The 14,805-nt window shown below is 48.2% G+C and overlaps 1 protein-coding gene across 1 annotated transcript in view; it reads right to left on the bottom strand.

Moving 5' to 3' along the window:
• Positions 1 to 932: 932 nt before the first annotated feature.
• Positions 933 to 14,805, bottom strand: part of NAT8L (N-acetyltransferase 8 like) — a 28,130-nt gene continuing 14,257 nt past the window's right edge. Inside the window, exon 3 of the mRNA XM_083862400.1 lies at positions 933 to 4,212. Coding sequence (XP_083718526.1) covers positions 3,845 to 4,212 — 368 coding nt within the window. The 3' untranslated portion in view covers positions 933 to 3,844. The remainder of the gene's footprint in view (positions 4,213 to 14,805) is intronic.

Raw genomic sequence — 14,805 nt, 5'->3', positions numbered from 1 at the left:
CTTTTGGACATGACACCTAGTGCTTTCCTCAGGGAGCAAGGGCTCTGTCCCAAGCCCCTCCAAGCAAAGGACACTTGAGCAGTGTCTCGTGCACAGGTATTAGCAAAAAAAGCCCCACTCTAAGGAGAGAGCAGCCAGGTGAGGAAACTGCTTCTCTGCAGGCAGCAAGAGGGCAGGGGGCTGTGACAGCCCACCTGGACTGCAAAGTTAAGAGCAGCTGTGGGAAGTGCCTTCACACCTCCAATACACCCTTCACCTAAATCTGAACTGGTCTTACTTAACCACCACATTTACCAATCTTGGGCTCAAACCCAAGAGACACTCCACTCTTCCTCACACTCCTGCCAAAGTTGTCCTTGGAAAGAGAAACCCCCAAAATATATCAGGAAAATCCCCTCCCATCTCACACTGATGTGAGTCTCTGTTGGAGTCAAGACTCAAGGACTGGCAATAGGTCCAGATCACCATCTCTTCTGCTCGGGACCCACCCGACAACCACCTTGTGCTGCTCTTCACCCACTCAGCCACTGAACTGGGATGGGGAGAGTCAGGAGATGATGCTCAGGCCCAGAGAAAGGGCTGTGCTGATCTTTTCCAAGCATCTCATTTAAACCAGTGCACCCTGAAAAGATGCAGAGCAGATGGATGGATCTGCCAAAGGCAGCTTGACCTCAACGTGCCACCCTGTGAGCTGCACTGTGTTCTGCCCACACACTTCCCTGGCACCAGGTGAGCCCGGCACGGTCCAGAACCCAGCAACCCTGACCCCAGAGCCGTGCCTGAGCTATCACACTTAGGGAACCTGCCATGAATGCAGACAAAATAACAGTATCATGTGGTGCTTCTAAGCCCAACCTTGGCAGCTCTGGGTGGGAGAGCAGCAACAACACAGGAGGTTGTGCACCCCTGTCCCACTGCTGCTACCAGGGACGCAGCTCTGGCAGCCTGCACCATCTTCCAAGGAGAGCAAACCCAGCCTATTTGGCAGGCAGCCCTTTCCTTCAGAAACAAGCTGTCCCGGCTGGAGAGCTGGGAGCACCAGCTGGATTTCTTCCAAAAGCCTGGTCACAAAGCAACTGGCAGAAGCATTAAGGGAATAAATTTTCTTGGCAGCTACCGGCCAAGTGGCAACGACTCAATCCTTATCAGTGCATTTCCGTGTGCTGGGGAAGAATGCAGACAGCACCCCCAAAGCCACCCCCTTTCCAAAGCATCTCTTCCCCAGGAAACTCAACAGGAATTACGATCAGATACTGTAATATCATCAGGTAAAGTTTACACGTTTTAGAAGAAAATACTGGTAAACTTGATGGTACTTCTGTGTCTGTGGGATCTGGTGGGATTTATTCCAGGTTTGGATTTTTTCTGACAGGATGTGGAGTTTTATTTCAAAGGCACAGGTATCAAATAAAACCAGCAACACTAGTTTAATTAAATAGCCTAATAAAAAAAATTAATGCTCAATTTAGACTTTACATATTCCTCCCTTATTAAGAGACTAGTTTTTGCTTTTTGTTTTTTTTACCCCTCTGGAAAGGTTTTAGTGCAGTGGTTATATAGCAACAGAAAAATAAACTAAAAAAGGCACAAACTTTTGTGTTTTTTTCTTTCAACTTCTGCTAACACTTTATATTTGTCTGTTTTACTTCGGTTAATAAATCACTGAATGCAGCAAGAAAATATTCTGCCGATTTCTGTACACTATACAAGAACCCCTACCAACAGTACATTATTTCAGCTTCAGGAGAAATGTACAGCATAGAAAGACTTTTAAAAATATAGTGCCCCATACAGAAATTTTGTTAATTAAACTCATGGTCTCTTGCTACAGTGTCCTTCACCATCCTCATTACCCCCTTATTGCTGGGACACACGCTGGGACTCTGCCCTTCCAACTCCTCACAGGCTGGACCAAGCCCAAGCCAAGCACTGAAAGGGCAACTGGGGTTGTGCCAAACGGCTCCTCCATCCCCAGCATCAGTGCCTGGCCCATGACCCTGCAGGGATGGGCTGAGCCCCCTCTCCTCTGCTCTCCATCAGCATCACTGACCACATCTCAGTGCTGGGAAAGGAAAGGGCAGCTCCTGGTAGGAGTGGGACAGACAGCACCCCATGTCCAAATCCTGTGCTGGCTGTCCCTCAATCTGCCCCAGGGCTCCTGTCCTCTCCCCACACCCCAAGGCTTCTTCCTTCTGCAGCTCTCCTGCTAACTCTTCCATTGTATTTGCAAGCGTGGTTAACACATGCTCTACCCCTTCACCACCTTCATTGCCATGAGGTGGGGGGTTTACCCCCTCACCACACACATAATACTTCATAAAATAATAATTGTTTTTCCCAGTAATTAAAGGGGTTTTCCCTCTAAATGTATTAGCAGAGCCAAACCCCTCTACCCACTCAAAATTAAGTGCAGCCAGAAATGGTTTTCTCTAATACCTCTGATACCACGCTTTAAAAATTAAAACCTACCAGTCTTCTTTTTCCCCAAGATGTAATTCATGCAAAGTTGCTATTTGTTTAAATAAGTTATAAAAGTTGATATCTCAGGCTAGAAGAAGCTGTTGTCTTGGTTATTCTTTAGTTGGCAGGCACTGTACATACATACCGGGTACAGACACATGCCGAATCTGCTTTGCATTGCTTTTTGCATTGTACAATTCACAAATCTGACATCATTAAAGCAGTTAATTACCTTTGATGGAAGGCTGCAGTGAGGCCATCTACATTTATCAAACAAGCAGCTGGTTAAGATAATAAGTACGCTCCCCCCACCCCGGTGCTCCCCAAAATGCTATTAACTGTCACACGTTGCTTCTCTGAAGTGGTGAGATTTGGTGCGCACATTAATGTGCAAATGTGTTACCATAGGAACTGCAGCCTCCATTACGCCTCAACGACACCATTCAGCAAAAGCCAAAACTAAAAATAACAACAACAACAAAAAATAACCCTTAAAAATAAGATGAAAACAAACAAAAAAAACCCCAAAAAGGCAGCAAAGAGAAAGTCCGACGCACATGCGGAGTCTGGCCCAGGACTGCAGGTTACGTGTGGCTACAGAACAGCGCAGGAGATACTTAGATTTGATCTTAACTTCACACTATGGTACAATGGGGCTCAGTTCAGCCGGTCCGAGTCTGTGCTGGCTTAGGAAGGAGGGGGAGGTGGAGCAGAGTCGTGGTTACCGGATGCACCCGGGGTCTCTCAGACATTTGGCAGAATGAGGCACATCCAAAAAAAGTGCAACACCAGTGCCGTGGTGGGCAGTGCGATGTGTTTGAGTGCGTGCACGCGCTTTCCTCTTCATGCATTGTAGCAAGCGGGTTGGGGCAGGGGGGCAGGGTGTACCCCCCACCTTTTCTCTGGAAACTATTAACCGGTAGATTACGGTAAGAGGAATGCATATTCTACTTACTGATGCGTGAAATACCGAAAACTGCATTCAAGTAATATTTCTGTACTATTATGAATGCATCACTATGTTATCTTACACCTGGGAGAGGAGAGGACTATGTACACCAGAGCAGTTGTACTATTTTGCAGTAAGTTTCTGTGCTTTACAGAGGTACCTGGGAAGGAGAGGCCGGTGCTCCGCTCCACCCCGCTGGGTTTGCAGGACTCCCAGCACCACCACCTACAGCATGCGAGGAAGGGGCGCTGCTCGGCCGGCCCATCGAGCTGAACGGAGCAAACCAAAATGTGACGTGAGGGTACAAAAACTCTAACCCAAAACTGGCAAATAAATGGTGATGAGAAATAGAAGGGTAATTTATTATTTTTGAAGGGGGAGGAAGGGGGGAAAAAATATTTTTGTTTTGTTTTGGTTGGTGGGTTGGTTTTTTTTTTATTCTTCCCGCAGCTGCAGGCGGTAGCGGTGGTAGCGGACCTGGAAAAACATTCTCTCCAGTAAGGAGCGTGTCATCCCTGGCAGGGCATAATGTTCGACGACACCCACGTGCTTGAACCCCAAGGACTCATAGAGCTTGTGGGCTGCCATCTTCACGGCCGTGGTGCCCAGCACGACGGAGGAGTAGTTGTTGAGCATGGCGAACTCCAGCACTTTGCGGCCCAGGGCCTTGGCGATGCCTTTGCCGCGGTAGTTGGAGTCAACGGACATGCGGCGGAGCTCCACGGTGTTGTCCTCCTCGTTGCCCCGTGCTGCCACAATCCCCACCACGTTGCCGTCCAGGACGGCAACCCAGAAGCAGGAACCTGTGGGAGATAAAGCAGCACATGTAGTCACTGGCTACCCCCAATGGACAAGGGCCCATTGCCAAACACACATCTGGGAGCAGGGCCTGGGGTCCAAAACCACGTCACACCTGAGGACTAATGACCACCATAAATTAGGACCAAACACTCTTTTTCCCTCACAGGGTGAAGGAAATGTTGTTCTCCCAAGGAAAATGCACAGGGGCTACAAACTCCAGGGAGTTGTAGAAAATAGGAAGGTTCTCTCATGAGCCTCCTTCTCTCCAGCCTAAACAGCCCCATCTCCCTCAGCTGCTCCTCACAGAACTTGTGCTCCAGACTCTTCACCCGCCTTGCTGCCCTTCTCTGGACACGCTCCAAGATCTCAGCATCCTTCCTAAGTTGAAGGGCCCAGAACTGGACACAGTACTCAAGGTGTGGCTTGACCTGTTGCTTAATTATCACTCAATAAAGCCACTATTCAATACAGCAGCCAACCATGGGCACTGAGAGGTCTCTTGCCCAGATGAAAAGCACTGACTTTCAGTGTTCTAGAGCAATATGTCTTCATTCAGAGGAAAAAGATCCCATGACAGGAGAAACCCCTGGTGCAGGCAGTGGCCTTTTTCCTGGCTGCTAAACCTGACTTGGGCAGCAGCTCCATCTTCTGCACCAACCCTGCCAACTGCTCCAACCCACATGCACAGCACATCTCTCTAAGACCAGAGATACACAGGCTGGGGAGGGATGCTCAGGGGAGCAAAGGACCACCCCTCCTGAAAAATCAGGGGAAAGATGAGTAAGACAACTCAGTGCATTTTGTAACTGGAGGAAAGCAAAGCATGGGGTGGTGGGAGATGCTTTTGCAGCTGCTGTAGGAAAAATGAACCTTGTAACTCCATGAAACCACCCAAAAGAGATGCCCAAGGTCTTCCCCACTTCCCTGCGGCACAGCTCAGCTTTGAAGGAAAAGCTGGCTACAAACAAGGGGTGGGGAACCAGCCCAGGTTCACCTCAGCACACTGAGCTTATCCCCACATTCAGAGGAATGTGCAGCTCCAGTGACGCTCACTCTTGCTCCTGCTGTGAGCAAGTCATCATGCTGCTGCTATCTAGGTCAACAGCTAATTTTTAAAACACCAGGGCCCATCTTGACCCATTTATCATGAGCAGTGAAGATGTCTCTGCTCCGCTGCCGCGTTGACAGTGCAGCTTGTTCCCCGGCGCTCACTGGGATCTCAGAACGTGATTTATTCAGACACGACCCCAGACGAACACCTACAAGCACTGAAATCAAGCAGCCACCTTTCCCTCTGCATACAAATTGCAGGGTAGAGAGCTCACTGCTGGTTTTCAAGTGCTCATCACGTGGTAGCTGAGCCAAATCCATCACACCTCTGGCCACACGGCAAGCACACCAAACATAAGGGCCACAGTGATCCTCACCTACATGCATGGCTACCACTCCTCTGGTGTAGCTCCAAAAAGGAGGTTCAGGAATCTCCCCATGCTTGGGGAGCAGGGGTGCCAGCCCTGGGGCAGCCCCCAAAAGTGCCACGAAGCAGCCATCAATTGATGTCTGCTGGGCTGCAGCCAGTGGCACAGCTATCACATGCCCCTCATCCAGCCCCATGTACAGCAACTCCTCCTGGAGCTGCTTCTTCAGCAAGTCTGCCTCATTTCCCCTCAAACCAGAGAAACAACCTAGGTTCCTCTCAACCTGAGGTTACACAATTGCTTCCATGACTGCTTCCCACTTTAATTCCTTATTTTCTCTTCTTAGCAAGCACCTCTTCTCTGTGCCCACCAAACCTGAGAGGGTGCTAAAGCTCACTCAGCAACACTTCCTACATTTGTAAAATGGCACGTTTCTGGTACTTTGAGGTATTCTGAATATTTAAAACCCAAATCTGGACATACCTGCTACTGCAGAGCTGCCAAACCCTTCACATTCCCAGCCCCTCCGACCACCCTCCCCGCAACCAGCATGACAGCAAACCTGCACTTCTTGTTAGTTTTTACTTACAATTTTAAAGCTTAATTATAATGATTTTGAGTTCAACTTGAAAAGAAATAGTATCTGGCACATCTCCCAGTGTGTGTTGTGCACACAACGCTTATAATTAGCCACAGACAGGACACATCTGCTCAAACAATGCAAGTTGTATTCAGCTCTCCTTTACACCAGTGCCATCAGCCCCCAAGACTTCTACCCTGCTGTCCCTCCTTGTGTCTGTGTCTGCTCCAAGGATCAGGAGCAGCCAGTTCCTTCATTCTGCTGAATACACCTTAAGTTCCCAAAGGTGGCCAGAAGCTCAGGAACAGCTTTCCTCCATGGGGTTGTCAAATCTCCCCTTCAGGCAGCTGTGTTCCATTCATATGGGGATTTGCCACTGAAAGTGTCTTGGGATCACACCACATGCAGCTGACCTTGGGCTGAGACTTCCTCTCCTCTGGGAAAACCCTCCAGTTTCACAGAAAGAATGCTGAAGGTCCTCAGATTGCTTTTTACCCAGACTGAACTACATGACCTCGAAAGGTCCTTTCCAACCTGAACTATCCTATGATTCCATGTTTTCCACAATGCCAGCCAGCTCCAACTCCTCACCATATCCACTCTTCCAGCAGCACTTAACTCTGGGAGCAGTTTGGAAGCACCCCGGAAAAACCACCTTGCACTGCCACACCCCAGGGCTGGGAGAGAGTCTCCTCACCTTTTCTAGACTGAGGATATCAACTCAGAGTATGGCTTGTTTTTGCACTTTTTCATACCTAGGATGAAACAAAACTAACTTCATCTCAGCTGTCAGTAACGAGCAACAGCCTTGTTTGCAGCGCTATTATTAGCAAGAGCTGACGTTTTACTCTCTCACATGCTATCTGAAAATAATCACTGCTGCAAAGATAAACACAGACCCTGACAGCTACAACTCTCCCTGCCCTTCCAGATACTCATCTCATGGCAGGATCTCTGTCTTTGCCTTCACCCTCACTTGCCTCCATCTTCTGCCAACCCATCACTATGGTCATTGAAAGCCCTTCCAGCTCACTCCAGGATCTGTTCTTCATGGACATCCTGCCTTTAACCACAGCTGCCCTGGGAACACCACTCTGAAGCACTGGAGGCGCTTTCCAGAGGCCCTAGCTGTTCCCAGCCAAACACCAAGCACTCTCTCCTGCCTCCTTCCAGGCTGCCAAAAGCAAAAGTGAGGAGAAGCACCCATGGAAAACTCACTACCACCTTTCCTTAACTCTCTCCACTTCCTCAGCTTGCTGCCTCACCACACAATCTTGACATCAGGAACTCACAGACAAAAGATACAATAAAGGTTTGTTTTTTTTTTTTTACCATGAAGGTGGTGAGGCACTGGCACAGGCTGCCCAGAGAAGCTGTGGCTGCCCCACCCCTGGAAGTGTTCAAGGCCAGTTTAGATGGGGCTTTGGGCAACCTGGTCTGATGGAAAGTAGCCCTGCCCATGGCAGAGGGGTCTTTAAAAGTCTCTTCCAACCCAAACTGTTCCATTAAAAAAACCCACCTTGTGATGCACACACGTATGAAAAAGGCACAAAATGGCTGTGATGTGCATGCCAAGGAACATGATTTTGTCTTGCTCATGCTTCACAGCAAGGTCAGATGTGGTTCCTCAGCTGATGGCACCCAGGGCCTGAAAGCACACAAGATGGCACTGTCTTTCTGCTCTAAATTTAAGGATGATTCCCAGCTTTTGAAGACCAAAGAGGGTATTCTTCTAACCCATCCACCCCTCTCCCACAGCACAGGGCTGCCCTCAGAGCCCACACACCGCTGCTGACACCAATCCCAAGGATTTCCCTGCAGCGGTGGCACCACGCTGGCCACATATCCTCCCCTCCTGCCAAGAAGGACATGCCATGCAATCCTCTGGCTGTGCCTGCAAGCCTCCTCTCCCACTCTCCTCCACTGTCATGAGCTGCACAGCTCTCCTCCCCCACGCAGCCAACGAGGATGGATGGTGGGTGAAAATAAACTCATTTATTTTTGCTGCAAATTCTTCTACACCTTTTGATGAATAAAAGGCCGGTGGGTGGATGGGTGGAAAGACTGGAGCCAAAGGCAACAGCAGAGTACTGCTAGGAGGGAGAGGGGACAGAGACATCAGCCTTCCTCATCAGCATGAGTCCCACATGACTGACTGTTGCAGGTTCCAACAGCTTTCTTAAGCCCTCAGCATGCAGGGGCCACTCCCCCAAGCCCCAGAATCATGTTGCTCTGAAAAGGCAAAGCTCTGTCTTCCACATATTTTCCAAATACATTGTTTTCCAGAAAATTCTAGTATTCCCACATGAGCAAGCAAAGCTCTGCTGCCCCAAAATTTCCTGAACTCACACTTGGGTCCTCCCTAGTGCCAGCATCTACACAGAGGGGTGAGGGCTGAGGCAGGTAAAACCTATTCCTGTTTTCCTTAGGGCTGGGGAGAGGACACAGCAGCTCCTGCAGCCACCACCAGCTGTTGGTGCTAAATTTGCATGGATGCATCCCTGTGGGAAGGAGTTTTCCTTGGAAGCTCAGCACAGGGTAAGTATGGAAATTTTGCCCAGAGACACACCAGTCTTCTCTCTTTTTCTTCAGGGTGGCACTGCTATCTATGCAGCCGAGCTCTCATTAATTCTTAGAGCCTTATGCGTGGAACATAATTTCTAGACAGACATGCAACTTCTTAAGAAAATATCCCTTCAAGCAGAGACTGTGACTTTCAGTTCTGCTTTGGCATGTCACAGCAACACAAATGTGAGCAATTCCCCTGCTGGCTCAAAGCTGTCACAGGTGATGTTCCTGGAGCATCATCCAGATGAGGGGACTGGCAGCTTCTATCACCACTGCTGGGAGCCCAGCAGGACAGCACCAGCTCCTCTGCACCCTTACAGCAGAAGCAGGAAAGTATCCTGCACAGGGCAAACATCCCTCTCCTACATTTTTCCCCAGGCTGCTATGAAGAGGAAAAAGGGAGAAAACAAACAAACAAACCAGCAAAACAAAAAAAACCAACACAAAAAAACCCCAAACAAAAAAAACCCCGAAACAACAAACAAAAAACCAACCAAAAAAAACCCCCCACCAAACACCAAAAAGCTCAAAATCATTTCTGTGCTTCCCACAGGGTAGGGTCTGCAGTTGCCTGTGTTCCATGCTCTTAATATACCTACATAAAGGCTTGCCAAAAGTGACAGGCTTGCTCATCCCAGAGATCCAAATGCTCCCTGACTCCTCCCTGTGACCCCCTGACTGCAGCACAGGCTGGTGTGACACCACCACACAGAAACACCGGCATGGAGGAGGTGCAACATGCTGTCACATCACAGAGCTTCACATATTTGCCCTCGCAATCACTTTTTCAGCCTCCTGTGCCATCTTTTGGCACGATTTTGGCCAAAGCAGCAGCTCTTTGTGCTAAGCAGGGGTGGTCCAAGCAGGGCAGTACAGAGGGAATCAGGACCCAGTGCAGAGCCATTTTTATCTATCCACCAATAACCTGTTAAAAAGCCCTGAAGTTCAGTGTCTGGGCTCTCCTCCTGCCAGCACTATTTACATTCATCACTTTAAGAGAGACAGGCTGTACATGGCAGCAAGTGGACAGAGTCCCTAGCCCCAGGCTGGCTGTGTATTGCTGATGTGGCTTAAATTCCTGCTCTTTTATCCTGTCTGGGTCCTGAAGACTGAGAAGAGGAACTACCCAGCACCTGAGGCAACACTCCCTCCTCCTTCCCCTCCATCCTTGGTGAAACACAGGGCAGAGCAGCCAAGTTACATCAGCATCAAGGGAGAAAGGAGGCTCTTCTGGGGACAGCTTGGCTGCCGGGATGTGAATGCTGCCAGCGGGAGGAGTGTGGGGCACAGACGTGGCACATGGGCTGCCACCCAGCCAGACACAGCCTGGGTGCAGGGACCAACCAAGGACAGGCAGCAGCTGTCCCTGTCACTGACTACAACTGCTCAGCTAGCCAGGATGGGGAGGGATTCGCATCTGTGTTTATGAGGCATGTCATTATCCTATTATCCCTCCTTACCTCTATCTTTCCCATGTGTTGAGTTTCTCTCCACCTTTCTAGTTTCCCTTGCCTTTGAGGAGGGCTGCATGACAGCTCCCACAAGTTCTGCTAGTAACTCTACACTTGACTTCAGTTAAAAGGCATTCCTGGAGGGGTCCTACAAAATAATGGCATTTTAGTGTAGTTTATGGCTATGGAAACTGGGTGAGATGCTAGAGATCCTGACTCCACAACACTCCTGACATCCATGAGCATCCCTCTGCACCAGACAAGGCCCATGCCTGGGGGAACAAAATATGTCAGGGACACAGGAATTATTCATGCACGAAATGAGAAATGCTGTGGGACACCTTCCTCCCCATAAATAACCCCACATAATCTACTATTGCAGGACACATTGCCCTGCTATAAATAATTCCCAGCTGGAAGAGCACAGGGCAGTGTATCTATAAGCTGAGGGTGGGTGACATCCCTTGATTCATGGAGCACCTGGGCAGCAGGCAATGAGATCACCTACAAAGCATGAAAAGAGATGGATGGTTTGGTTCTGAGCATCCAGTTTATCTACTTCTCCATCTACCTTCTTTTCCATCCCTGCTACCTTTCACTTATGTTGTTACCAAGGGCTGAAGGTACTTGCAACAACCCCAAAGCACAGCCAAAGCCTCTGGAATTGCAAGTAGCAGAGAATCAGTAGGATGACAGTGACATCCAGCATTCAGTCTGCAACACAGCCACAGGGCAGATCCATGGACATTTGTACCAGAAACACTGTGACCCAAATCCACCACAGCAGTGAGTCTCAAACTGCCCCAGGGGACAGGAGTTCAGGTGGCCTCTGAGCTGATAAACCTGAGCATGAAATGAGAGATAGGGTGATGGGGTTTTGGACTGCAGGCAACTGCTGCCTGAAGCATCAGTGCAAACCCCAAACCATATTTGCATTCAGAGTGGCATATACTGTACCATGTCAGTGCTGCTGGAGCAGAAGCACATGCTGCACAGGTGACAGTGCCACTGCAGCTTTACCTGCCCCTGGGGATGGAAAGGGTGGTGGAGTTGCAATTCAGAGAAACAGCACAAAAAACTTCCATCACTGCCTACTCCATGCTTTCTGATGGAGCTGGTCCAGCCTCAAAAGCCCCCAGCTCCTTCAACACAGGTATTCCATTTTGGGGTGCCAAAGCCCCCGGAAGACCTCTAATATGCTGATGGCTAGCTGTAGTTTACCTTCATAGTAGTATTTTGACAGGAAAAAAGAAAAACACATTCTGCAGCAAAGGGGCCTCAGCAAGTGGCCAGGTTTGGTCCTAAACAGCATCTCCTGCTGTCACTGCTGGGGACACAACCCAGCAGGCATTTCTCATCTTCTTAAAACCTTTTCTTTAAACTTCACCCTGTTCCCCTGAAACACCTCTATGACAGCTCCTGCCCACACACCTTACTCCTGGCAAAGCTTTGCAAGGACCCAGCCTGGACGTCTGGATCAATGCAAGCTGTTAGTGGCCCTGCCCCGTGTCGGCACTTCACTGGTTGATTTTACAAACAGGCTTAAGTCCCCTGGGGCCCAGAGTGTCACCACGTGTGACAGCGCCCGAGGGGGTGCTCAGCAACGCCCCAGGAAGTGCTGGGCACAGGCAGGAGCAGGCTTTTGATGAGACAGCTAGAAATCCAGGCAATGCTGCAGATGGGATAAAGACAGCCCTTCCAGCACATTTCAGAGGGTGCTATATTAAGAAGTGTAACAGCAGGACTTTAAAATCTTCTATCAGGCTCTTTTTGCTGGCCATGCTGCACCTTGAAAAGCAAAGACTGTAATAAAGCCAATGTATAACAACTGTTCAAGAAAAAGCTGCAGAAGCAGTTGTGGGGGATTAGAAGCAGCCTGGTTATCTGGACAGATTTAGCCTGGCCCATCTCTCTGCTACTGAAAAGGGCACGGCACAGAGAAAGGAGAGAAAGCCACAGATGTAGCAACCAGGGTCTACCTGCTGCCGGGTGATGACCACAAAAAAGCAGAGATTGAGAAACGAGGCTGCGTCTGTGGCTTTGGCATGTGAGCAATTGTTATCGATAAGCAAAGAATTAAACAGCTTAAAGGAGTGGATAAAGACCAGGATATGTGATTTTGGCCAGGCATTGTCCTCAGGGCTGACTGGATGACGAGTCCCAGAGCAGTGGAGCTGGCTCAGCAGAGCGGTCTGGTCTGCACAAATGGACAAAACCAGGAAAAAAGTATTTAAACTTTTCAGGGTAGATGCTCCTTATGCATGCAAAATACACAGTAAGCTGATCAACTGCAGAGTCAGGCCTTAAGTAAGCCCATGTTCTAGAATTTAGACTGGTTTTTAGCTAGAAGTTTTAGGGAAAAAAGAAATCGAGCTCTTCTGCCTGCTTTGCTAGCCTGGTCATGCCAGCTCCAAAAGACTGATGTGACAATTAGCTACTTGTTAGCAAAATTAGTTTACAAGATCAAATGTGCTGCTGGTTGTGTTTAGAGCCAGCTCCTTTAAAGGACATCGTTAAGGCTTGGTCTTCATCTTCTACATCAATCTTTCACTACATGGCTTTATTGCTTTCAAAAGGTACTGAATTTGCCTTGCAGCAATTTTCACTTCCAAACATTGAACAAACTGGAAAATCTACAATTATTGGATGTTCTAGAATTCATTACTTGGTGGCTGACTTTTACTTTATATGCTTTACTGTAAAAAGGGACTGAGCAATAACCATTGAATGGCTTTCTTTAGCTTAGCAGTTGGCCAAGCCATAAATCAAACAGAAAATGGACAGAATCAATCTGATTTTCACTATCAATCTGATTTTCACTATCCATCACTAATTGTCTGGTCTAAATTTAACCAAGACTCCCTTTATTCAACAGAAGTGCCTGTATCTACATAGGTATTGCACCAAATGCTTCACAGCACAGGGAGAAACTAAGGTTCGTTTACTTAAGGTTAAATAACAAACATAATTCTGAGCTCTACAAAGACTTCCAGGGGGTTTTATGATGCTGTGAGGTCAAGAAGCTTTGAGATGAGTCACTCTTCAGGAGAGCCCCTCTCCTGCAAAAGATCACAGCTAAAGCCTACAGAGCTCACTGTGAACAACTGCTTTCAGTCAGGAGCAACGTAGGTAGGATGAACTGCAGCCAAGATGTAAGTTCAAACTTAGGATATGGCATAATAATGCATCAGGACAGAATAACTCATCTGTGCATGCAAAGTCTTTAAATCAGAGTCAAAAAACTAGGCTGGGAGGTGCCTCCTCTAAAAGTTGAAAAAGAGAGTGACTAAGAATAATTGCATATTTAAAAAGTGACAGACAAAACCAGACAAAAAACCCACCCAGCAAAAGAAACCACAATAGACCAAGTTGAGTAATGGGTGCATATATTCAACCAAAACATGCTGCACAGGATGTTTTAGTGCTTCTGAACATGGTGCTAGCTCTCTTATTGTGTTCTTGCTGCCCTCATGAGTCTCTAAATGAGGACTTTCCTACCACAGCATCCAAGGAGAGACAATGGCAAGGCAATATTTGTGGTGCAGAAACACTGACCAGAAAAGCCTCAGATCCCAGGGCAGCTCCTCCACTTTCCTTCCTGGGACCAATTGGGAACTGACAGGCAGGGACTTCCACTTCACCAAACCCTGCACAGCAAAGAGAAGCTACCAGGATACTCCCCTAACACCAACAATAAAAATGGCTCTGCTGCACTCAAAGCCTTTCCTTCTGCACGTGGCTGGTTTCACAAGAATCCCACCTTGCTGCTAACACAATAAATCAATAAATCAAATCTGACCTCTAGCTTTTCATAATCTATAGGAGCGAATCAGCAATGACAGGCAGTTATATTCTCTCTGAAACCACAGCGAAGAATTCATTACTCAACATTGAGGAAGACATCGGGGAAAAAAGAAAAGGTTCAGGGCAGAGACTTGGTTGAAAGTAGAGGCTGAAGTCAGGTGATAGATGGCTTGATCTCCTTAAGTCTATTGTAAGCAATAAATATTTCTGATTTCTAGCACAACACCTTGAAATGATGCTGCACACACAACCTTCCCAGAGCACAGGCATCCAATAAGAACATCAGTTATCATCAGTTGGGACAAACCCACCTTATAACCAGCTACTACACCAAGATGAGCCCCTAAAATCCATTACAATGGACTGGGAAGAGATGAAGAGGTGAGGAGTGAGGGTGGCTCACTACCTCTGTCCTCCCCAGCTGCTCACCAAGGGCACTCATTTGGGCATTTCTCACTGGACCAACCCTGTCTGACCTGCATGAGCCCCCAAACACCTGGGCAAACCTTTTCCCATAACCTCTGGGGAAGGAGTATGTAACTAAATAACAGGAAACTGGGAAAGGCAATCAAACTGGTAAGAAGAACCAGGCTTGGGACAATCAACCCCAAGACTTTCTGGCCTACTCCCATTAAGGCAGCATGTTGTCTCTGCAGAGATGCTCAACCCATCATGAAAAGTGATGAAAAAAAAACCAATTTCTATCTTCAGCATGCCAAGAAACAAGACCTTCTCCCATGGAACAGGGTCTGATGCCCCATGTGAGGCCAGAGC

This window comes from Zosterops lateralis, assembly GCF_965231275.1.
Source record: "Zosterops lateralis genome assembly, chromosome: 5".
NCBI classification, from domain to species: domain Eukaryota; kingdom Metazoa; phylum Chordata; class Aves; order Passeriformes; family Zosteropidae; genus Zosterops; species Zosterops lateralis.
This window is presented reverse-complemented; position numbering and strand designations above follow the sequence as displayed.